Raw genomic sequence first — 26,067 nt, 5'->3', positions numbered from 1 at the left:
TCACTATTGTCTGGATGCATTCTCCAGACGGGATGGACACTTCGGCCAATCTGTTTTACAAAATGTATTTTCCTAATGGTCAACCTTCCCTCCATCCCACTTTTTGTTAGCTTGGAGGTCACCCATCAATCAAGAATATGCTCCCTGCTTGTCCTGGGATAAAGCCCAGTTACTTACCGTAACAGGTGTTATCCAGAGACAGCAGGCAGATATTCTTGCGCCCCTCCCACCAGCTGGCTTATATTAACTGGGGACTGCGCGCCTTCGTCGGGCGGGAAGGCACTCGCGCACGCGCGGAGCGGCCTGGCTAGAACTTTCTAAGTTCTCAGAGTGCAATCACTCTAAAATTGTCCGTACCGGGGCTCTGTCGGTGCCGTCACCCATCAGTCAAGAATATCTGCCTGCTGTCCCTGGATAACACCTGTTACGGTAAGTAACTGTGCTTTGTTAACCGCCGCAAACAACTTCTTCTACTAGAGATATAGGCGAAGGGAAGGGGGCGCGCGCATGGAGGGGAGGAATGGGAAGAGGCAGGGGGGTGGAGAGGAGGAGGGGTGTCAGTGCCCCCAACAACATGGCGCCCAGGGCGCACCGCCCCCTTCGCACCCCCCTTACTATGGCCCTGCATATGCTGCCTATCAACACTAAAATATAATTTTCATATTTTGTTGTTTGCTAGCGTGTTCTATCTTTTGGCTGTTTTTAGGATGCAAGAAGATGCTTAGAATATGTTGGTATTTAAATATTGTGTTAGGTTTTCATTTCTTTTAACTTTTATGCATTCAGTTATTTGAAAGGTTTTAATCTACAAACAAACCTTTTTCCAGAGACAGGGAGATGGTAGAACTAGAGGATGTGAATTTAGGTTGTAGGGGGGTTGACTCAGGAAAATGTCAAGAAGTACTTTTTCACTGAGAAGCTGTATTGATACTTGGAATGTCCTTCCGCAAGAGGTGGTTGAAATGAAAATGGTTACAGAATTCAAATATGCTTGGGATAAATATAAAGGAATTGTGCATGGAAAGAATGGAACCAAACAAACGTAGCTATGCTTAGATGGCAACTTCAATAATTGGGAAGCTAGGCCAGTGCTGGGTAGACTACTATGGTCTGTGCCCTGATTGTGGCTGGACAGATTTGAATGGGCTGGCGTGGGACTTCGGTGACAGCTTCAATATTAGGAGAACAAGGCCAATGCCAGGCAGACTTCTATTGTCCATGCACTGAAAATAGCAAGGATATTTCAAGATCAAGCATGCATATATAGTATCGTATCATACCTTATGCTATGAGTTTATCTTGCAACTGTATGCCTATATAAGTTTTATCCCAAGATATATTCAATAGTTATAACTCATATCTCTTAGGATATATCAGTGTTGTTTTAAATGTTAAAGTATTCTCTAGAGTAGTGTTTCTCAATACGCAGTACAGGTACTCCTAGGGATTCGTGAGACGCTTGTGAGGGTAAGCACCACTACGTGGGTCTCCTGTCCCCCTTCCTCATCAGTCGCCACTGCCGCCGGGGATACCATGCCCTCCAACTGCATCGACAAAGCCGACCTGGAAGGCTTCCCTCTAATATCAAAGCTGATGTCAGGGGGAAGCCTTCCAGGTCAGCCGGGGATCCCACTTACCTCAATAGTCCTTCCTGAACGTGGCTGACCCAGAAGCCTTCCCTCCAACATCAGAGCTGACGTCGGAGGGAAGGTTTGCAGGTCAGCCACGTGCAAAATGCAAGAGCCACTGCCTGCGTCCCTGCAAACACGTGCAGCTGAAGGCAGGAAGGAACAGCCCAGCTGTATGGCCCTGAAAGGAGCGTGTGTGGCTCTGGAGTGAGCAAGTAAGGGAGAGACGGGATATTAACGTGGTGGAAAAGGGAGAATGGAGGGGGAAGGAGCGCTTTTGGACATGGGAGGGACACGAATTTGATACGAAGGCAGGGAGGGAGGTATAAACTTGGGACACAGAAGGGAGGGAGGAAGGGGGCGCTAACTTGGGACATAGGAGGGAGGGAATAGAAAGGGGAAATTGTTGGGTATTGGATGTGTGAGTAAGAGGGAAAAAGAGATGGTGCACATGGGGAAAGGAAGAAAGGAAAATTGGACAGAGAGAAACCTACTCTCTGTTTTCTGTCTTTGAACCAGTTGGTTTTTTTTTTAATCCATAATAGGACATTACCTCCTAACCCCATGACTTTCTAATTTCCTCAGAAGTCTTTCATGAGGTACTTTGCCAAATGCCTTTTGAAAATCCAAATACACAATATCAACTGGTTCACCTTTATCCACATGTTTATTCATTCCTTAAAAGAAATGCAGTAGATTGGTGAGGCAAGATTTTTCTTCACTAAATCCATGTTGTTGCCTTTCTCTCATTAATTCATATTCTGTTATTTTGTTCTTTATAATAGTCTCTTACCATTTTGCTTGGCACAGACATCAGACTTGCCAATCTATAATTTCCTGGATCACTTCTGGAACCTTTCTTTTTTATTATTTTAATCAGCGTCACGTTACCACCCACCAGTCTTGCACTACTATGCTGGATTTTAGAGAAAAATTACAAATTACTAACAATAGCTCTGCAAGTTAATTTTTCAATTCTATCAACTCTAGGATGTATACTATCCGGTCAGGGTGATTTGTTACTGTTTAATTTGTCAAATTGACCCATTACATCTTCCAGTGTTGAGATTTTTTTTTAGTTTCTCTGATTCATCAGAACTGATTACCATTTCTGGCACCAGTAACTTCCCCACATCTTCCTTGATGAATACTGAAGGAAATAATTCATTTAATCTCTGCTTTGGCCTTGTGTTCCCTGAGAGCCCTTTTATCCCTCAGCCGTCTAGCAGTCCAATCGATTCTCTTCCTGTCTTCTTGCTTTTAATATACCTAAATATGTTTTTACTGTGTGTTCTTGCTTCTTTTCAAGGTCTCTCTTTGCCTTCCTTATTAGTGCCTTGCTTTTGACTTGCCATTCCTTGTGCTATTTACAATCATTTTCAGTCAGATCCTTCTTCCACTTTCTGAAAGATTCTCTTTTGGCTGTAATAGCTTCCTTCACCTCACTCGTTAACCATGCCATTTTTTTATATGTGGAACATATCTAGTCTGGATTTCCAGGATGGTGTTGGAGTTGGAAGACTCCTGCTCTGTTTAGAGGGAACAGTGGTGTCCAGGTATCCATTTGCCCCTGAAGCAGCCTCTTTGGTGAAATATAGCCATGTCAGGTATGGATCTTTGTGAGAAAGTAAATAAACAGAAGAGCCATTATGGTTCTTCAAGAAGGTGACTAGCAAAAAGATTAGCATTCATAAAGTACAAAGGATCAAAAAAGGAAGAGCTGCAAAACACTAATGTAGCGAATAGAAATTTAGACTGGACAGAACTCTTTATGGAGTTAAGAACATTTAAAGAGCCTTACTAGGTTAGACCAATGGTCCATCAAGCCCACTAGCCCATTCTCACGGTGGCCAGTCCAGGTCACTAGTACCTGGCCAAAACCCAAGGAGTAGCAACATTCCATGCTTATAATCCAGCAAATAGGGGGCTCAACACTTTTCTCGTTTCTCAAGTTGGTCATCACGCAGAAGGGCCACAGCAGCTCTGGAGTGCGTGTCCCTTCTGAGTGAAGTTGTGTGTGTGTGGCGGGGGGCTATTCTTTGTTTAATGCAGTTGCAAGTAATGTAATTATGGTCTTGCATTGTAATTTATATAGTAAATAGAGTGCTCCAAATAAATGCTTTTTGATACAATAATTTTTAGCCACAATTTAAATCCATAAATTTGGGATGATAAGCTCCTTAGGAATTAACTTGGCTGTGGAGATACAATATTGCTCCAAATGTGGCACAAAGCCACTGTAAAAGCACTATGGCTTTTAATTTGTTTTCATTAACTAATTGTAACTACCGTGTTTCCCCCAAAATAAGACCTACCCCCAAAATAAGCCCTAGTTGAAGCGCTGGATTTGCAGGCAGCAGCACTTCCCTCCGCCCCGCCCCCCTGCACCCCCTTCTCCCCCCCAATGCTTCCATCTCCCTCTCCATGCCGACCGCGAGACCGACATACCATTACCTTCTTTCAAATGGTAGTGTTGCGGCAGCAATCTAAACAGGCTTCTTAGGGCCTTCTCCAACCGGGGCATTTCTCTGCCACATGATGTCATCAGAAACGCAGCACAGCAACACTCCGGAGATAGAAAGCCCAAAGAAGCCTGTTTAGATTGCTGCCGCGATGCTGCCATTTGAAAGAAGGTAATGGTATGTCGGTCTCTGTCCTCTCTTTCCCTCTTGTATGGTCTGACATCTGTCTTCCCCATTGCCCCACCTATGGTTTGGGATCTTTCTCCTCTCCTTCCCACAGTCTGGCATCTCTCTCCCCTCCTTTCTTTCTCTTTTCCCCTCTTTGTGGTCTGGCATCTCTCTGGTTTTCCCTTCCCCTCCCCCTGCCTTAGCCAGGAATCCCTCCCTCCTCCTTCCTTTCCCTGGTCCGTTCCCCCCCCCTCCTCTGTCAGAGGTCTGACATCTCTCTTTCCCTTCCCCTTCGGCCGTGATCTGGTATCTTTAGCTGCCCCTTCCATTTCTTCCCTTGCAGGCTTATGGCATCTTCCCTTTCCTCCTCATTGCTGCAGTCTAGAATCTTATCACATTCCCACCCCCAAGGATCTGGGGCTTGCTTATTCGACACTGCTGTAAACTCTTTGTACCGTCTGCAGGCTGGCTGAACTAAACACACTGCCCACGTCATGAAGTTACAGCAACACCGGGTGAGCAAGCATAGGATCACATAGGGGTGGGGGATAGAGAAGGACTCTGGCTAGGTGCGCAAGTGTAGGGTTTCCCTGGACAAATGTTTTAAAATTTAAAAGCTGCCTGGACAGCCACCAAAATCTTCAAAAAGAGGCCATGTCTGGGGAAATCCAGACATCTGGTAATCCTACTCACCCCTTTCTACCTCTGTTGTATCTCTCCCTTCCTCTCCTCCAGGCCATGTCCAACAATTCTTCTTCTCTCCCCCCTTCCCCCCCCCCCATGTGCATCAACTTTCCATCGCATTGTGCAGCATCTCCGGACCCGACCAACTCCCCTCCCCCCCTCCTGAGCTTTGGCAGGCAGCGGTGCTATGAACAGGGTGTTTGGGACCTGCTCTGCAAGGGCTTCTCTCTGTCGCATCATCAGTGACGTGACAGAAGGAAAGCTCTGATGTGGCGGGCCACAAGCAGCCTGTTCTCGCATTGTCGTTGGCGTTAATTCGCTGTTCTGCCGGTCCGGAAGGCCCAATGCCAACAGAGCAGCAAAGTTCCCGGACCGTGATGCCGACCCTGGGAGCGCCCCACCATTGGTATGCCACTGGGTTAGCCAGTTTTGGTTGTCATTTAGGAGGGGTTAACACATGATCATAATGGCTTTTGGTCCATGACTTTGATCACCACATAGAAGATCAAAAATATTGAAGTAGTCCAAAATCAGTAGTGAATTTTGTGTGTGTGTGTTGGGGGGGGGGGGGGGGGGGGGGTTCTTTGGAGTGGTGTTTCATATATTTATGTTTTTGACGAGACACGGCTATCCTGGCCACTTTGGGCTTCTGTATCACTGGGCTGGAGTTCTTGGCTTTATATCTATGACTTGTTTAAACGGGGTGAGACTACTGCGTTCTTTAGGGTGGCCACAAAGTAGGCGGCAGTCTGTATTTGCAGGTCTCTGAATGCCAGGCATGCAGCCTCTAATAAGGAAGCAACAGCAAGCATACTAATTTCAATGCAACCGTGTTCTGATCCAAGCACCAAACAACAACAACAACAAAAAAAAAATCAATCCAGACACATGGAACAACGACGAACACTCTGCAGTGAATCTGGGCTAGTGGCTCAAGCTGGTTTCCTTCTGCTCCTCTCGAGCCGGCGCCTAACCTGTGTTTCAGCAACGCACCGAGCTGCTTTTCTCCTCCAGACAGCCACGCTCACATCTGATTGGCTGTAGCTATGCAGGTCTTTCTCTCTGTCTCTCTTTCTCTGTCTGTATCTTTCTCTCTATCCCCCTCCCCTTTTCCCTTCTGTTGCTGTGTAGGGAGTTCTGCACTGACACAGCAGCAGCTGCAACATCATGGATGAAATGGAAGCCGGAGATGCTTTGCCTCGGTACTCGTAGTGGTAGGCCATAAAAGACAACCCATTCCCAAAATAATAAAGCTAACCCTACTTCAAGGCAAGGAAAACAAACAAAAAAAAAGGATCCCCTGCTAACCCACCCCCTCTCCCCTCCGCATTTCCGATTGCACCTGCGCGGCCTGCAGCGCAGAGGCCTTTGTCCGGGGCATGGAGGAGCAGGGGAAGCTTGCCGCTGTTGCCTCTGGCCATGAGACGGAAAACGGCGCTCCGGTGACAAAGATCGGAGGAGAGGGGGAAGGCAGAAAGCGGCAGGACATTGTGTGGAGGAATGTCATCCTCATGGCACTGCTTCATCTGGGGGCAGTGTACTCCCTGGTCCTCATTCCCACGGCCCAGCTGCTCACGTTGCTCTGGGGTAAGTTTCTGCAGTCAGGTCTCTCTCCCTTAGGTTTGGTGGTGGTGATGGTTTGGCTTTTTTTTTTTTTTTTTAATAAGTCTTGGATATTTCTTTTCATTTTTCATCTCCTTTTATTTAAATTAACAAAAGAGGAATTTTCAGAAGGTCCCTTTTTATTTGTAATTTTTTTTTTCTTTGAAGCTTTGTTATCTGGAGATCTCACCAGTCCAAAATACTGTTGAAGGTGTATATTTATAATTGAATGATTTACAGCAGTGGAGTCTTTCCAGTCAGACTGATACTGCCTACTTTGTTTTTGTGACTAAATACTTGAGGACAATAAATGGAAAAAAAATGGCCTAGAAATTTTCTGCATAGGGAAAGATCAGAAACACCTTTTTGTAGTGTTAAAATCAGATGTTGAAAAAAGCACAGTGGAAACTCCTTCATTCTATATGTTTTGTAATGTGAGCAATATCTGGTAATAAAGACATTAGGAGAAATCCTGAGCCCTGGTCTGTAGCCATGGCCTGGATCTTTCAGGTTACCAGTATTCAGAAGGTTGCCAGAACTGATAGGGCCTGTGGTATGTAGGCAGAGATGTTCAAAGAAATGACTAATAACTTCCTCGTCACCCACTAAAAACAGGTCGGGTGGGGGGTGAGGGAGAGGGAAGGGGGGGGGGGCAAGCATGCAAAGATGAAACTGGGGGCTGAGGGAGAAGGAATTCATGGTTTGTCTGTTTTACTTTTCTGTCGTTTGGGTACATCGTGTTTTCTACAGGCTTAGTTTTTCTCTGCTGTCTATATTATATGTGTCATTGGGAAGAGATGGCTTAATATTGGCTTCCAGAAGCCCCAGGATCAGTCCCTCACTCCTTATTTGAAGGGAAGACACAGTCTTTGTATTGGGTTTCCCACCATGTATAGGATTACCATATGGCTCCAGAAAAAGGAGGCTAGATTTAGATACCCAGGTTTTACTTCCATTGAAAGAATCCATCTTCCTTTTTCTGGAGCCATATGGTAACCCTAGATGCCGTATATTCTGTGGCCACTCCCCCCCCCCCCCCCCCATCACTTTTTCCCGCCTTTTTTTTCTTAAAGGATACTGATAGTCATAATGGTGCCTTTTGTTCCTCTTAATAAATTGTCATTTTTTTCCTACTCTTACCTTATTTTTGTCAGGGTGAGGTCAGCAGACTGAACTGTCTCCCTCAAGTGACACCACTGTATAGGGCAGGGCAGCCCAGAGATCTCGCTTGAGAGCTTTTGGTTAGGGTTATCAGATGCAGACTCACACTATTAATAGGATTCAAATGCACAGAATATTACGAAAGAGACAGCATAATGGTACCTGAGCAGCTTGGTCTATGGTAGAATGATAAGCAGGGGATTTCACTCGAATATTTTAAATGAGAGGTTGAATCTCCCAAGTCCCCTTCTGGTATCAACCTTTGGGTTGTTTTATAGATTGTAAAGTTTGGAGTTTAAAATCTTTCCAGCTCTGAAAGTACTTTCACATACAGCACAGATGCACAGGTTTAGTGGTGCTATTAAAATGATAAACTGTGACAGCATCTTTCTCGGTATTATGCAAAATCCTGATTTCCTCGGTATTATGCATATCCTGATTTATTTATAACATGTCTAAGCCTGTGGAAAAAATTCCTGAAAATTCAGGCCCTGGAATGTTTGTTTTCTATATGCTCTTGGCTCTTTCAGTCATAGCATAGTGCAATGTAAAATGTGTTCGCTGAGGCACCTCCTCTAACCTTGAACTTCAAAAGAAATAATTTATTTAATTAATTAATTTTCCATCCCATTTTCCCCAAAGAACGCAGGACGGGTTACAAGTTATACCTGTATACACACCCCACCATCACCACCACAATTATAAGTGCATCAAGTTATGAATATATCAAACCATTACCAGAGAGTCTTCAGAGGTACAAAAAAGAAAGAAGATAAAGACCAGCCATGAATTGCTCAATTTATTATTATTTTTTCTGCTAAACTTGGTAATCTGGACTGATATGTGTGATGCTTCTTTGTCTTGTGCCAATTTTACACTTACCTCTGCTTGCTATGGATTGGTAGTATAGAATATTGCTATTCCTTGGGTTTTGGCCAGGTACTAGTAACCTGGATTGGCCACCGTGAGAAATAGCTACTGGGCTTGATGGACCATTGGTCTGAGCCATTAAGGCTATTCTTATGATAAAAGAGTGGTCTCAAACTCGTGGCCCGCCAGGTACTATTTTGAGGCCCTCGGTATGTTTATCATAATCACAAAAGTAAAATAAAACAGTTTCTTGATCATATGTCTCTTTAGCTATAAATTACAATATTATTATTAAGACTTAGCCAAAAGGAAATATTTATAAACTATAAAGAGTTTTACCTCATGCAAAGTTTTCATTTCTTTAATAAGACATAAGAACACGTATTTGGTCTTGGAGGATGAGATGTACGATGTCAGCATCTATAAGACAAACTTGGTTTTTCTTATTACATAGAGCTTTCTGGACCCCTGTTCGTTTCATAAGTTAGATACAGTGGTGCCTCACACAACGAACTTAATCCGTTCCAGGAGCAAGTTTGTTATGTGAAACGTTCGTTGTGTGAAACGCGTTTTCCCATAAGAATACCTGTAAAACAAAATAATTCGTTCTGCAGCCCTGTTGTCCCATAAGAATACCTGTAAAACAAAATAATTCGTTCTGCAGCCCTACATTTCCCTCCCTCCACCTCACCTCACATGCAGAGCCTGCCAGCCTTCTCCCTCACCCAGCCGCACGATCTCAAAAAGCTGTGCACGCGCAGCTGCTGGAGTTGATCAATGTTCTCTCTCCTGCAACTTCCGGTTTCCGGTTGCGTCAGAGGAGAAGATTGAACAACAGAGCATGCGCGCATGTGCTGCTCTTTGAAAGTGTGTGGCTGGCCGAAAAAGAAAGCCGGAAAACTCGGTTTTTAAGGTAAGGTGGAGGGTGCTGCTGTTCCCGGCTCACATTAGAAAGCGGCGAGAGTAGTTCCGCCCCCCCCCCCCCCCCGGGCCCCTCGGGCGACTTCGTTGTGTGAAACGAAGTTCGTTATAGGGAGCAAGACAAAAAGTTCGTTATGCGCAGCGTTCGCTGTACGAGGCGTCCGTTATGCGAGGCACCACTGTAGTTCCAAATCAAATAGATGTTGGCATTGTCATCTTGAAGCTGGAACTTTAAATCATTTACTTTACTATTGTCCTTTCATTATGCAGTTTTGGAGGTCTGTTTGGGATCAAGTAATCCAGTGGCTTTATCTTATGATACCATTTTATTTGGTACTCCTATGAGATCCAAAGTCAAATATCAACAAATAATAACAAGCTTCTATTAGTGATGACAGGGGTTGCCATGCAGCTTATCTTAAGAAATTGGAAAAACTGGGATAGGTTGAACTACACGTTCTGGTGGGAATCCCTATGTTATACATATAAAATGGAACGTGGTATGGCTATACAACAGGGAAGATTGAAAAATTTTATGGAGGTGTGGGAGCCATTGACTAAATATTGTAAAGATTAATAATTTAATGTATTTTATTATATAAACAAGGAACGTACACATCCTTGGAGGGTGGGGTAAGGGAAAGGAATTGAATGGAATTTTATGATTTTTATGAATGGTTTCATGAAGATTTGATTTATTGATTGTATATTTGATGGGGGAAATTACTTTATTGCAGTAATATTTGTTTGTTTTTTTAATCTTTATTCATTTCATATCTTAAAATCAAGTACAGTAAATGATGTTTAACAATTGAACATTTAAAAACACTTGAATTCTTACATTTGATCGTATCATCCTAAAATATTGTACCCCCCTCATTTTATATATATAACATTTATATATATATATATATATATATATATATATATATATATAATCTATTTCTTTAATAATCAAATTTTCCCTCCCCTACCCTCCCTCATATGTCATATATTATAATCAGGGAAGAATATTTTTAATCTTTGCAATAATCTGTCAATGGCCTCCACACATCCTGAAATTTGCTATAATTTCCTTTTTGGACTGCTAATGTCCTTTCCATTTTATATATGTGGCACAGAGTTCCACCAGAAACAGTAATTGAGTCTATTCCAGTTTTTCCAGTTGTACGTAATCTGTTGAATCCCTGTTAAAATGAGCAATAAGTTATTATTATTAGAGGAAATTTGTTTCTTTGCCCTCATTTCCATGCCAAATAATACTGTCATATGATAATGCCACATGATTTTCTAAAAGGCAATTAATTTGGTTCCAAATTGATTTCCAAAATTCTAGTATATATGGACAATAGAATAACAAGTGATCTAAAGTCCCTGCTTCAAGATGGCAATGCCAGCATCTATCAGATTTAGAGCTATCTAATTTTTTTAAACGAACAGGGGTCCAGAAAGCTCTATGTAGTAAGAAAAACCACATTTGCTTCATAGTTGCAGTAATATTTGAAAGTTCGCTGCGCTTATTTTACAATTGTACATGTAAGTTATTTTTTTTATGGCGCATTTGTAGTTTGAAAATCAATAAAGAAAAAAAAAAGACATAAGAACATAAGAATTGACGCTGCTGGGTCAGACCAGTGGTCCAATGTGCCCAGCAGTGCACTCACGCGGCGGCCCCTGGGTCAAAGACCAGTGCCCTAACCAAGATCAGCCCTACCTGCGTACGTTCTGATTCAGCAGGAACTTGTCTATCTTTGTCTTGAATCCCTGTAGAGTGTTTTCCCCTATAACAGCCTTCGGAAGAGCGTTCCAGTTTTCTACCATTCTCTGGGTGAAGAAGAACTTCCTTACGTTTGTACGGAATCTATCCCCTTTCAATTTTAGAGAGTGCCCTCTTGTTCTCTCTACCTTGGAGAGGGTGAACAATTACCTGTCTTTATCTAAGTCTATTCCCTTCATTATCTTGAATGTTTCGATCATGTCTCCTATTTTCAATCTCTCACTGTACGACAACTCCTCCAGCCCCTTAACCATTTTAGTCGTTCTTCTCTGGACCCTTTCAAATAGTACCATGTCTTTCTTCATGTATGTCGACCAGTGCTGGACACAGTATTCCAGGTGAGGGTCTAGCATGGCCCGATACAGCGGCATAATAACCTTCTCCGATCTGTTTGTGATCCCCTTCTTAATCATTTCTAGCATTCTGTTCGCCCTCCAAGTTCCTACAAATCCAAAATGTGGCCCTGCAAAGGGTTTGAGTTTGAGACCACTGTGATAAAGGAAGTGTAAAATTGGCACAAGACAAGGAGGCATCACACAGATTTAGCAGAAAAAAACATAATACATTGAACAATTCATGGCGGGTCTTTCTCTTCTTTCTTTTTTGCACCTCCAAAGACTCCAATAATATCTCGAGTTTCTCTTTGCTTTTGTTTTTGGTTGTTTTTTTTTTAATTATTTATATACAAATTTAATGATTACAATATCAGATAATACCAGGAAAAAAAGGATTCTTACACATAATTAGCGATATTTATACACATAAACGAAATTCCTTTCCAAGCCCACAAACATGGGAAGACATACTACAAATTCAACTACAAAAATAAGAAGAAAATTAAAGAATTGGTTCTTGATTCATCCTTGTGAATCTTTAACCAGTCCCTACTATTATGGGACTATTACATCCTCCAATTTCTCAGTAGTGAAACATATTTAAAGAAAGAAAACTAATTTCTGTTCTCTAGCTAATAAGAATTGTTGCAACTGAATAGGATCCCAAAATACATATTCTATGTCTTGTAATTTAACAACCAATCTCAATATACAAGGAGCTGTAAACCTTGTATATACGCCTAATTCATTCAAATATATCTCAGGTTACATGATCCTCAGTGAGACCACCTCCCCACTCAATATGTATTTATTGGGTCATTAGGGCATAGACAAGGGGTGGGTAAGCAGAATGGGCAGACTTGATGGGCTGTAGCCCTTTTCTGCCGTCATCTTCTATGTTTCTATGTTTCTATTCAGTTGAAATAGCGGGAATAACTTCCCCACTATCACTTGATACTGGGTGAATGGGGGGGGGGGTCCTTTCGAGGGGGCTCATTGATACACCCGATATGGGAGAAGTCATATCAAATGAAGTTTGTGGAGGATTATTAGCAGAAAATGTCAAATGCCTGTACATGGGACCAGATACATTAGGTGTAGAACTTTTAGGTTTAATTTTCCTTTTCCCCATGACCTGACAGAGTATTATTTATACGACCTGAATTCCTGCTCCTCAGCTCCTCGTTGCTCCAAGGGGCTCCCAAGGGGCAAGACCTGCCCCTTAGGGCGCGCCCTGCGGCCGCAACTGCAGCAGCGGAGTCAAATTAAATAAATCAATAGAGACGGACCCGGTGACGTCAGGGGTCCGTCTCGTCCAGTGCCTGCCTGAAGGATCCCAACGAGCCTTGCCACTGCTGCAGGAGACACGGGGCAACAAGAACAGAGTCTCCTCTAGCGTCCCAGGTAGATAAGTAAGCTCCCTTTCTCTTTGCTTTTGAATCTTTTTTTTGGTAGTGTCATACCCTCTTCTCTGTCTAGGAGTAGCCTAGTGATTAATGCAGCAGCCTAGGGAACTGGGTTCTGAAGTGAAAGGCGTGAGCACCCTGCAAGAGTGTGTGGGGGGCGTGGCCACAGACGGACAAAGCAAAAGATTTCTATTGAAAGCTGGGTGGCTCAAGGGGACAGAATGGGGAGTAAAAAGCTAGCAAAAGTGATGAGGGGATGGTAGAGACTTCCCCAAATTCCCACTGCAGCTCCTTGTGGCTCTGGGCAAGTTGCCCCAGGTACAAAATAAGTACCTGTATATAATATGTAAACCACTTTGATTATAACCACAGAAATGCAGTACAGTACACCAATATTCACGTGAGTTCCGTTCCAGGAACCCCCGTGAATCTTGAAAAACCGCAAATACGGTTTTTCATGGGGGAGACTTGAGAAGGCAGTGGGAGAGGCAGGAGAGAGCAGCCAAAGCACCGCCGAGTGAAGGAAATCACTCGCTGCATGCTCCGACCGCCTCTTCCTGCTCTAAAGTCGAGCCTTACCAATCAGGAGCTGCCTGTCAAAGCAGTTGTGTGAACCAGTTGAGTGGAGTGGACTAACTGGGGGGTGGAAATGGGCCCGGAGTTTGCTCAGCAGAATTTCCCAGACCACCTCTTCCTCTCAACATATTGACACGCTGCCATCACCACCCCTAGGAACACCTCACTGGGTAGGCCAGCTATGCTATAAACTTTATAAAACACATTATTATATTTTCTTATAAAGCACATATTTTAACTGAGCTCTCTGACATCCTCAGCCATTCCATTCCCAAAAATAGAAGGAAGAAAAGTTCCCATTTCCTGCTGTCTCATGTCCCCGGCCTATACAATATTTTTTTTCTGTAGACCCTTCAAAAGTCTGACCAAATCCTCGTTTCACTTGCATTATAAAGTACTGAGGATGCCATCTCTCCCCAATCCCAGGTCCTAAAGTCTAAGACAGTAGCGCAAACTAATGCTGCCAGATTCAGGAAAAAAAATTTTGATTCGATTCAGCCTATTGAATTGGTTTTTCAATTCGATTTTCCTGCCCAGTTGGGTGATTTTTTTCAAAAATCCTGGTGGGTTTTATAGCTTTTTCACCCCCTTTGGCTTCTCCTAACCACACTGGTGCTGTGGTGTAAATAAAATAAAGAAACAAAAAGGACTTTTCCTCTCTCTGTTAAATCCTAGCTCACGTTTGTAGTCCAACACCAGCTCTGGCAGGATACACATTTCAAATCTGACATATTGTAATCACAAAACAGAAAATAAAATTAATTTTTCTACCTTTTGTTGTCTGGTTATATTTCAAATCTTGTTGGTCCAAGGCTCTGGTTTTCTTCTGATAACTTGCTTGCCAGGGTCTCCTTCTTTCTTCTTTCTGCATGCTAACCATCCATCTGCCAACTCTGTCCTCCCTTTCCATTTCCCTTCCCTCCCCAGGAAGTCTGGTATCTTTCCTTTTTTTCATCTCCCTCCACAGATCCACCTTTTCTTAACTACCCTTTCATCCGGCATCTCTCCCTCCTTCCCCACCATCCCAGAGTCCACCATCTCTCCGTTTCTTTTCCTAATTACCTTCCTATCCAGTATCTCTATCCCTCCTCCACACCATCCCTTGTGTCCAATTTCTCTCTCTTTCTGTTCCTTCCCTCCCTAAATCCCATGGTCCATCATCTCTCTCCCTCTCCTCTATTTTCAGACCCATTATTTCTCCCCACCCCCCCCCAAAGTTTGGCATAAGCACATCTCTTTGAAAACCCCTTTCCCTCCGTGTACTTCTAAACCAGGGTCCCCCCCAAAGGCCTGTCCCCCCTTAAAGGTCTGCCTGCCCCCCCCCCTTGTAGGCCTTTACCCCCTTGAAGGCCTGTCCCCCCCTTGTAGGCCTGCCCCCCCCCCTTGAAGGCCAGCCTGCCTGTCCCCCCCTTGAAGGCCTGCAGCCCCTTGAAGGCCTGCACCCCCCCGAAGGCCTGTCCCCCCCTTGAAGGCCTGTCCCATCCCCTTGTAGGCCTGTCCCCCCCCTTGAAGGCCTGTCCCCCCCTTGAAGGCCTGCCTGCCCCCCCCTTGAAGGCCTGCACCCCCTTGAAGGTCTGCACACCCCCCGAAGGTCTGCACACCCCCCCTTGAAGGTCTGCCTCCCCTCTTGAAGGCCTGCCTGCCTGTCACCCCCTCCCCCTTGAAAGCCTGCCTGCCCGCCCGCCCCTGAAGGCCTGATGCCCCGACCCACCCCGAAGGACCGCTCGCCCCCCTGACCTCCCCGCACCACCTATGAAGCAGCCCGCAGCAGGATCGCGATGTCAGCGATCCCTGCGCTGCTTCCTGCGCCGCGGTCTCGCCCCTCCTCTGACGTCAGAGGAGGGGCGGGACCGCGGCGCAGGAAGCAGCGTCCAAGCAGCTCAGGGATCGCTGACATCGCGATCCTGCTGCGGGCTGCTTCATAGGTGGTGCAGGAAGGTCAGTGGGGCGAGCGGTCCTTCGGGGGTGGGGAGGACTGAACGGCAAGGCCGGACCGCCCCCCCCCTTAGTACGCTATTGCCGCAGTCGGCAGGAAATTTAACTGCCGACTGGATCTCGCCGGCCCTGAGCGGACCGGCAGAAATTTTCTGCAGACCGACACCGGTCCGCGGACCGGCGGTTGAAGAACTGTGCTCTAGTGCAACTGGGAATAAACACCCAAACATAAAACTCAGCTGATAGAGAGCCTATATGAAAATCAAGAAGCTGCAGTGAGAACTGAATACGGCAACACTGGATTTCAATAAAACGTGGCGTCAGGCAAGGATGCATCTTGTTACCTTATCTGTTCAACCTATACAGTGAAACTATCTTCAGAAAAACAAATTTGGAATAAGAGAGTGTCGGTTTCAAAGTTGGTGGCCAACAACCTGCACTAAGCAGATGATACAACACTCACTAGCAGCAAAGAAGACGTGCTGTATCTACTGAGAAAAGATAAAGTCGAAAGTCATAACATGGGATTGGAACTGAACATAAGCCAAAGATCATGAACACAGAAAATGATGAAGATTTTGAGCTTGAAGGTGATAAGACTAGAAGACTAGAATCTCCTGGGCTCTTTTGTAAATAAAGAAGCAAATAGCAGGGAGGAAATATATTCTGCAGAATAACACATGGTCACTCTTCAATGAAGACTCTCAACAAAGTATTCAAAGGCAAGAAGGTAACACTCCAAACGAAGATCAGACTTGTCCACACACTCATTTTCTCAGTGGTCAGTTACGGATGCAAATGTTGGATACAACGGATCAGACAGAAGGAGCTTTGGTGCTGGAGAAGGGTTTTAGGCATGCCGTGGACTGCCAGAAGAACTAACAAATCGATTCTGGAAGAGATCAAACCGGCTATGTCACTCAAAGCCCAAATGATGAAGTTACGACTGTCTTATTTTGGTCACACCATCAGAAGAGAGAGATCACTGGAGAAGGACATCATGTTTGGGAAGATTGAAGGAACCAGGCGAAGAGGGCAACTTGCAATCAGATAGCTGGATATGTCGAAAACAACCATGGGGATGACACTCGAGAACCTTTCCGGACTAGCACAAAACCAATTTCTGCAATTCATCAAGTCGCTAGTACTCAAGCACGAATCGATGGTACCTAACAACAACAACAACAGTGATACACCAAAGCATGCCCCAATGATCTGAGTGGTATTTTTAGATTCAGCACAAAATGTTGTACTAGAAACATGACTTTTAGCCTGCTTGAACAACTATCCTTTCTATAACCTGAATCAAAAGTTGACATTTTTTTCACTATCTTCCATGGAACAAAAAAAGTGGCCCCAATAATGAGGCCTCTAACTTTAGAAGAAGCTGAGATCCCGTTCTAAGACTTTGCACATATTCATTGACTGACCTATGTTCTCCTTTTGTTTAAGACAACTGGCAAGAATATCACACCTGCTCTTGCAGCTGTAATGTAATTAATCTCTCAGTCCTGTCAAACTGTCTGCTGCACTAAAGATGTCAGCCTTCCTTAAGAGAAATGTAGGCCTAGGCTAGTTCATCTCTTCTTGCTGTCATTAGAGTCATTGAAAATGTGGCGTTGAACTAGACAGATAGATTTGTAGATTGTAAGCTCTTTAGAGAAGGGACTGTCTCCTAGGTGACTGTACAGCGTTGCATAAATCTGGTAGCGCTCTAGAAATAATTAATAGTAGTAGGAGAGCCCAGTATGGTTTCAGGAAGGCATACAGTACACAGATGTTTCTTCCTTCTATTGCAATCATTCGATGCTGTCTCACGGCTGCAGTCATTTGGGTTTTCCGACACAGGATGTGAACCATTTCAAAGCTACCTTAAACTCAACAATCATGATCATCGTACAAATACCCTGTAAAAGTTCAGGTTGAAGTAAGTGCCAATGGTCCTTCAAGTTTGTGTGCCAGACTATGCGGGAGCGGAGGGAAGAAGATGGGTGCTAGACCAATTGGGGGGGGGGGTTAAGGGAGAGGCACAGTAACAGCAAATGGAAGACGCAGAGAGAAGACACACAGTGGATGGAAGGAATTCAATGAGAAGATGTGGAAAGCAGAAACCAGACAACAAAGGTAGAAAAAAAAAATTATATTTATTTATTTATTTTTTGCTTTAGGATAAAATAGTATATTAGTTGTGTTGATAAAAATTTATAAACAAAGCCCTGCCAGCTGAACATCTCTTTCTCTAGTTCAGCAGCAGGAACTTTGATTTATAAGAAAGGAATAAGCTAAATATTACAGTACTAAGGCTTATATGGATGCAGCGGGGATGGTGACGGGGCGGTGAATGGGATGGCAGTGGCGGTGACGGGGCGGTGAAAGGGATGGCGGTGACGGTGACGGGGCGGTGAAGGGATCGGCGGTGACGGGGCGGTGCAGAGGATGGTGGGGCGGTGACGGGGACAGATTTTTTCCCCGTGTCATTCTCTACTCACAAGTTTAAACATTGTTCATTTTTTTCTTTTACAATCAACATGGGTCTCAGTAGAGACTTACTCCCCCTTCCAACAGAATTTCACAAAGGAGAGAGAGAAGTGCTTAAAGATCAAAGAGATCAAATTACAGATATAGTCCGTTTCAGAATTTTTTAAATTTAGACAAATAACTTCTAAATTTAGACAAATAACTTATTTTTAGCATGGAATATAAGTTCCAGAAATCATATTTTTCATTTACATACATTTCTAAATATATATATATAAACATTTTATAACATAGCCAAAAACTTTAAATCTAAAACTACTTATCTGTTTCAGGAGAAACAGCATTTGAAGTGCTAAACATTTCATGGCCCTTATCACAAAAGGAGGAGGAGGGGTACTCCCCTCTCCTGCTTTAAACAACTGACAGTTTAAACTTCACTAATACATTTGGACAGACAGAACTCATAAAAAACCCGGGATACTGCAGGACTTGGGAATCAGATGAAGGGAAGAATTTGGCAAGGTCTGAAGCAAGGGCGGTGCTGAATAGAGTGGGGCTATTTTTAAAGCCCTGGGATAGATGGGTCCAGGTTACTTAGGAGGTTTGTCCAGTGGAAGGGTTTTCCCATTGGAATGCAAAAATTGGCTAACTGGAAGAGGAACCGACAGCAAACGAATGCATAAAAACCTGACGGGTTATGTCCCAGGGAGCCAGAGGGGGCCAGCCCACACCAAATATCGGCCATTCTAACTGGCACAAACAAATAAGGGTTGATTTGTTAAGTGTAATCAGAGATAAATCCATTTTTAAAATTAGCTAAGATATCAAGGGATCCCCACAGGTAGACAGACATCCCCCCATTGTGCAATGGAGGACAAAAACACTTCCCTGAATTCCTGGCCCCGCCCGTCTCCAGACTAGGGAAACGCAGTACTAACAGGTCCACACTCGCTTCGTCCTCAAGGACGTTTCAGACACTCTCAAACACACAAAACACAACAGATTTCAGTTCAGTTACTCAACCAGAAAATAACAGTTCCTAGAATCCTTCCCCATAACTTTTCAGCGACAGATCAAGTGGCTTACTAGGCAGGAGACGAGAGACAGGATAGGGATGATCAATCCCCACTTACCAGATGGTGGCCACTCCAGGTACAGAATTAAACTGATACAGATTCTTGTACTTTAAACTGAGACTAGACAAGTCAGTTGAAGTGGTCCAACGTCCTGAGGTCTGTCAACCCCCCAAAAGGAAGGCAGCCGGCTAAGCAGACACATCAGCCGTAGGACCAGAAACAAGTGACCAATCGAGTAACCAGTGGTCAAGAGACCTTCAAGTCCCTGTTCGGAAGCCAAATGAAAGGTCACTTGGACACACAAAGTCAGAGGCGTGAAGAAAGTACAAGAGTTTATTCACAGCATGCATGCTGGACCCCTGAGCTCCAAGCTGGCTCAGAAGTGCCGAAACCAGGAAGTTACAGAGATATTTATTCATTTTTCTGGCTATACAACTGAATTCTAGAAAAAGCTTTTCACGTGTTACTTTTCTTAACATTCATTGGTTCTAAGCTCACACTAGCAGGTCACTAGCAGGACACTTATCTAACTCTTACAGTTAAATGTACAGAAGGGCAGGGTACATCATGGCTCAAACTCTTATCTATTCAGCTTACAATGTGGTAAGGTAGGGACATACATTTTAGGCAGATGAAGTCAATAGATTGTAAACTTTCTTCAGCTATGTAGGCCAGAGCAATATTTTAAACAACAGTTAACCATTTCAAGACCCTACAGTAGAAGTTAAACACAGAGATTGCGACTGTTTATTTCACAGCAGTGAATTGGAGTGTGCCCAGAAAAAAGTACTCTTTGGCCCACTGGGGTTTAACCTGGCCCTGGCCTAAACCCAGCTCAAAAAATAGAAAGCTGTTTTGTATATTCTGCTTAGGGTATCTTATCCGAAGAGCTTAGCTGGTGCCCAGGACAATTGGTGAGAGACAAGGATTACTTACATATTGCTTTGCCTGTAGCTGCTCTTTGCTACCTTAGGTGGCTTTCTAGTCTTGCCTAATGGTTGGTCTGACCTTGATGTCACAAAGGCACAAGATCAGGAGTAGAGCAATTGTGATGTCATCCAGTTGCCAGGAGGACATAAAAGAGCCTGAGTTGTAGGTTGGGCATCTCAGAGAGAGCAGGAGCCAGAAGGCCTTGAGCATGCACAGATGCTCAAGGCCCAGCAGAATCAGCGGCAGGCTCATTGGGCACCGGTACGTCCTGTGGATTGGTGCTGTGTGCCGGTGCCTGATCGCAATAAGGGTACGGGCGGGTGGGGGGGGGGCAATGCTGGTTCTCAGGGGTGGAGTGGGCGAAGCCGGTTCCTGGGGGTGGGGTGGAAGCACGCCAGTGGCCTTGGAGGGGGGGTCTTTATGGGATGTGGAACAAATCATGCGAGTTTCCCTTACTTTCTATGGGGAAATTCGCTTTGATATACGAGCACTTTGGTTTACGAGCATACTTCTGGAACAAATTATGCTCACAAACCAAGGTTCCACTGTAATGGTTTTAGAAACGAAGAATAGCACCTGGCCCTCCAAATGAAATGTAATTTCCTGAGGTGTTGATGATGCATCTCACTCTCACTGCTGTTCCTCAAGTCTGTGGTTCTCAGGGCAGTCTTTGGGCCTTCAGTACATGTACTTATTAGGGCTAACCCTCAAAAACCAAATTGTCAGGGAAAAAGGAAGGAGCTTAAATTACAACACAGGGCTAGATGCGGGTTGCTGTGGGACGATTTCTAAACAGCGATTGGTGTTCAAACTGCTGCCCATGGAAATGTGTTTTGAAGATGGTAGTCGTAATCCCTTGATCGCTTAGAAATTGTCTCTCACACAGAGCCAGTTTGGGGAAACCAGAACAGCTGAGCAGCAGGGGAAGCCTCAAAGCAGCCTCCTGCCACTTAGATGTTTGGGGTGTTTTTCTTTTTTTAAAATGGCACAGATGTGCATGTGTTACACACATTATCCCAGGACAAGCAGGCATGATATTCTCACATGTGGGTGACGTCATCTACGGAGCCCCAGCGCGGACAGCTTTTCAAGCAAACTTGATTGAAGTTTCAAGTTTGCTACACTGCACCACGCATGTGCATGCCTTCTTGCCCACTAGAGGGCGCATCCCCACCTCGTGGTCCTCAGTTCAGTTTTTTCCGCGGAGCCAGAAGCCCTGTGGAATTTGTGCTCTTCGAATTTAGCCTTCTGACACCGCGTCTGTGTTTTTATTTCACGGTCGCTGTGCTTAATTTGCTTTTTTTTTCTTTCTTTTGTTTCAGTTTTCGTCGGAAAAAAAAACAAAAAAAAACAAAGGACTTGTTCGGCTCCGGGGGCTCCCGGTAGCTGCGGCCGCGAGACCTTGTTCGTTCCCGGCCGGTTTTTGTGTCCATGTCCCGTCCCTTGACGGGCTTTAAAAAGTGCACCCGGTGCGATCGGTTGCTCTCTATTACCGATCCTCACCGGTGGTGCTTGGTTTGTTTGGGTCCTGAGCATCCTACAGAGTCCTGTGATAGGTGCTCAACTTTTCAGACTAGAGCTCTCCGCCGACGCAGTGCTCGGATGGCGGAGCTCTTTTCTGCGGACCCCACGCCGGGGAAGGCCTCGACGTCGGCCTTGGGTTCGGCCCCGGCCTCGACCTCGGCCTCCGGTCCCTCGACCTCGCCTCGACCCTCGACTTCCTCCAAGCCTGCTGCCTCGACCAAGCCTGCTTCGGGTAAGTCCTCCCTTCCATCCTCGACTCCAGGGTCGGCGAAGAAGCCATCCTCGGGCTCCTCGACTGCGGGTGGGTCGTCCTCTGCCCCGCCCCGAGTAGCAAAGCCTAGTGCCCCGAGGGAATACTCGAGACCGAGGTCGCCCTCCAGGGAGCACTCCTAGGCCCCGGACCTGCCAGCCATGATGGGGGTTCCGGTCTTCCAGGACTTGCTCCGAGCGCTCATTGCCTCGGAGCTGTCCGGGGCCCTCGCGCACCTGCAGCAGGCTTCGGCCTCGATTGCCCCGGCGTCGGCGGCCTCGGTGCCTTCGGCTTCGGCCCCGGGGGTCGGTCGACCTCGACCCCGACCTTGCCCTCGACCTCGACCTCGGTTGACCAGCCTGAGAGGAGTGTCAGGCCTCGGGACAAGGTGCGTCGGGTTAGGAGGATCTCTTCCACGTCCTCTTCCTCGAGGTCCTCCCGGGGCTCCTCGCCCTCGGGTCGGCCTCGGGCAAGGCGTCGGCTGAGGAAACCCAAGCGTTCTCGTGCTTCCCCCCTTGGAGACGCGGTCGCTCCTCGCCGACCGGGGGTGAGACTTTACGTGTCTCGGAGCTCCGCCTCGATAATCCGAGGCTCTTCCGGACCCCCGGGGAAAGGGGTTCGCGGGACTCCTCGCCGAGGCGGAGGGGACGGGCCTCGGTTCCTCATACCCCGGGGACTTCCCCCAAGGGCTCCTCGGGGCATAGGCGGTCCCCGACCCCTTCGAGGTCGCTCGGTACGGCCTCCTGGGGATCGGGGTCTGGTAGGGAGCCTCGGTATTCCCGCGAGGCCTCCCCCTCTTTCTTGGCGGCTCGGACCTCGCGTACTCCTTCCCCGCCTGCTAGGCCCTCTTCCTTCTCAAAATTTGTGCAGGATATGGCACGGGCCTTGGACCTCGACTTACTTGCTGGGTCTCAGTATACAAAGGAGTTTTTGGAGGAACAAGACCTGCCCACTCCCCCGAGAGAAACTCCTCGTCTGCCTCTCAATAAGGTCCTCCACCAGACCTTCCTGAGAAATTTGGACTCCCCTCTTACAGTCACAGCGGTGCCTTCGAAGATGGAGTCCAAGTACCGGACCATCCCATGTAAGGGGCTTCGAGAAGGCGCAACTGTCTCACCAGTCGTTGCTGGTGGAGTCGGCGCTGAAAAAGTCGCAGCCCGCTAAGGTTTCGGTGGCGGTCCCGCCCGGACGGGAGGGACGGACCCTGGACAAGTTTGGTCGTCGCCTCTATTCCAACTCATTGATGGCTACCAGGGTCCTTAATTATGCCTCATCTTATCTTATCTCATCTCATCTTATCTTCGAGCCATGGTCAAAGACTTGCCTCGTTATCAAGGGGTCCTGCCGGATTCCCACAAGGAGGGGTTTGCCACTTTCATGTCCAACTTATCTCAGCTGCGTCTGTACCTGTTTCACGCTGTCTACGACGCATTTGAACTGGCCTCCAGTGGCCATGCGCCGGCTGGCATGGCTGCGTACCCTGGACATGGACCCGAATTTGCAGGAACGTCTGGCCAATCTACCCTGTGTTGGCTCTGAATTATTTGATGAGTCCCTGGAGGCGGCGACCAAACGTCTGTCGGAACAGGAGCGCTCCCTTGCCTCCTTGGTCCGTCCTAAACCTCGGGCCCCGCCGCAGAAGCCGTTTCGGCCTCCCCCAAGGCGATACCCCCAGAAGTCCACGCCGGCCTTCTCTAGACCTCCGCCCCGGCGCCCGCCGCAACAGGGTAGGGGAGGCCAACAAAAACCTCAAGCGCAGGCGACGTCCAAGCCGGCGCCGTCTTTTTGACGGGATGTGCGGTTGGGGGCGGGCCCCCTCCGCACTCTCGCCGAACCCCCTTCCTATAGGGGGTCGACTCCGAGCCTTTTATGCGGCCTGGACCGGGATCACATCAGATGCTTGGGGCTCCGGATTATCTCCGAGGGCTACTCGCTCAATTTCTTAGCCACGCCGCTGGAACATCCGCCGGGTGCTTACCCATTCAGTCAAGCCCAACTTCCCCTTCTCGCCGAAGCGAGGGCCTTGTTGAGCCTTCGGGCGGTGGAACCTGTACCCCCCGACCAACGGGGGCGGGGGTTTTACTCCCATTACTTTTTGGTCCCAAAGAAGACCGGGGACTTACGCCCCATTTTGGACCTCCGGAAGCTCAAGAAGTTCCTGATCCGGGAGAAGTTCCGTATGTTGTCGCTTCCGGTGTTGTATCCTCTTTTGGAGGAAGGGGATTGGATGTGCTCCCTAGACTTAAAGGAAGCATATACTCATGTTCCAGTGCATCCCGCCTTCCGCAAATTCTTACGGTTTCAGGTGGGGGATTTGCACCTTCAATATCGGGTCCTCCCCTTCGGACTGGCTTCGTCCCCTCAAGTCTTCACGAAGTGTATGGTGGTGGTCGCTGCAGCCCTGAGATCTCGGGAGCTACAGGTCTTTCCCTACCTGGACGATTGGCTGATCAAGGCGTCGACCAGGGAGGGGGTTATCTCAGCGACCCAACAGACTATCATCTTCCTTCAACGTCTGGGGTTCGAAGTGAACTTTCCCAAGTCTCAATTGTGCCCGACTCAATCCCTTCAGTTTATCGGAGCCGTGCTGGACACGGTTCGCCTCCGTTCGTTCCTCCCCCCCCCCCCCCCCCTCGGTTGGAGGCCCTGCTTCATTTGAGTTGCCGGGTTTCGCTGATGCCTGTAGTATCGGCTCAGCGCATGATGGTTCTTCTGGGCCACATGGCATTGACGGTCCACGTTACCCCGTTCGCCCGCTTGCATCTGAGGCTTCCTCAGTGGACATTGGCCTCGCAGTGGCGTCAGGATCGCGACCCAATCTCTTGTCCAATAACGGTTACTCCTTCTTTGAGACGCTCGCTCCGTTGGTGGACCAACTCTTCCAATCTTTCCGGGGGTTTGCTCTTTCTCGTGCCTCCGCATCGCAAGGTCCTGACCACGGACTCTTCGGAGTACGCGTGGGGGGCTCATCTCGACGGTCTGCGGACTCGGGGTCTATGGTCGGCAGAGGACCGTCTTTGTCACATCAATGTGTTGGAGCTTCGGGCCATTTTTCTGGCGGCTCGAGCGTTCTGCCACTTGCTACACGACCAGGTAGTCCTCGTGCGGACGGACAACCAGGTGGCAATGTATTATGTAAACAAACAGGGCGGAACGGGCTCTTGGTCCCTGTGCCGGGAAGCCCTGCGCCTTTGGGAATGGGCGGTCTCCCAGAACATCTTCCTATGTGCGGTTTACATTCAGGGAGAGAGGAACTGTCTGGCAGACAAGCTCAGTCGTCTTCTCCAGCCGCACGAGTGGTCGCTGAACTCCAGGGTTCTACGCGAGGTCTTCGACCGCTGGGTGACTCCTCAGGTGGATCTGTTTGCCTCCCCGGAGACTCACAAACTGCCCCTCTATTGTTCTTGGATGTACTCCCGGGACCGTCTCGAGGCCGATGCCTTCCTTCTCGACTGGGGGGGAAGGTTCCTTTATGCGTTCCCTCCTTTTCCTCTGATCTTGAGAACGTTGGTACGTCTCAAATCGACCAGAGCCACTATGATTCTCATTGCGCCTCATTGGCCCAGACAGCACTGGTTCTCCCTGCTCCTTCAACTCAGTGTCAGGGAACCTCTGCTTCTGCCTGTTTTTCCCTCTCTGCTGTCTCAGAGTCGGGATTCGCTGCTACATCCCAATCTTCAGTCTTTACATCTGACCGCTTGGTTCCTTTCCCCTTGACTTCGGTTCCTGTTTCTCAGTCGGTGAGGGAGATTTTGGAAGCCTTGCGCAAGGTCTCGACTAGGCTTTGTTATTCCCAGAAGTGGACCAGATTTTCATCCTGGTGTTCCTCGAACCAGTTCAGTTCCAGTGTCTTCGGTGCTAGAATATTTGTTACATCTGTCTGAGTCTGGGCTGAAGACGACTTCCATTCGGGTGCATCTCAGTGCCATTGCGGCGTTCCATCGGCATCTCGAGGGTCGGTCTCTTTCTCTTCATCCTCTGGTAACTCGTTTCATGAGGGGTCTCGTGAATGTTCACCCTCCTCTGAAACCTCCTCCTGTAGTTTGGGATCTTAATGTGGTCTTAGCTCAACTGATGAAGCCTCCCTTTGAGCCTATCGACAAATCTCATCTTAAGTTTCTCACTTGGAAGGTGGTCTTTTTGCTTGCGCTCACGTCCGCTCATCGGATAAGTGAGCTGCAGGCTTTGGTTGCGGATCCACCTTTTACTGTGTTTCATCATGACAAGGTGGTTCTTCGCACCCATCCTAAATTTTTGCCTAAGGTTGTGTCTGATTTCCACCTC

The 26,067-nt window shown here is 46.9% G+C and overlaps 1 protein-coding gene across 1 annotated transcript in view; it reads left to right on the top strand.

The window, feature by feature from the left end:
• The first annotated feature begins 6,067 nt into the window (after window positions 1-6,067).
• Window positions 6,068-26,067, top strand: part of SCD5 (stearoyl-CoA desaturase 5) — a 45,431-nt gene continuing 25,431 nt past the window's right edge. Inside the window, exon 1 of the mRNA XM_033962585.1 lies at window positions 6,068-6,529. Within this exon, the coding sequence (XP_033818476.1) occupies window positions 6,322-6,529 (208 nt within the window). The 5' untranslated portion in view covers window positions 6,068-6,321. The remainder of the gene's footprint in view (window positions 6,530-26,067) is intronic.

The sequence above is a fragment of the Geotrypetes seraphini genome, chromosome 1 (genome assembly GCF_902459505.1).
Source record: "Geotrypetes seraphini chromosome 1, aGeoSer1.1, whole genome shotgun sequence".
NCBI lineage: Eukaryota > Metazoa > Chordata > Amphibia > Gymnophiona > Dermophiidae > Geotrypetes > Geotrypetes seraphini.
This window is presented reverse-complemented; position numbering and strand designations above follow the sequence as displayed.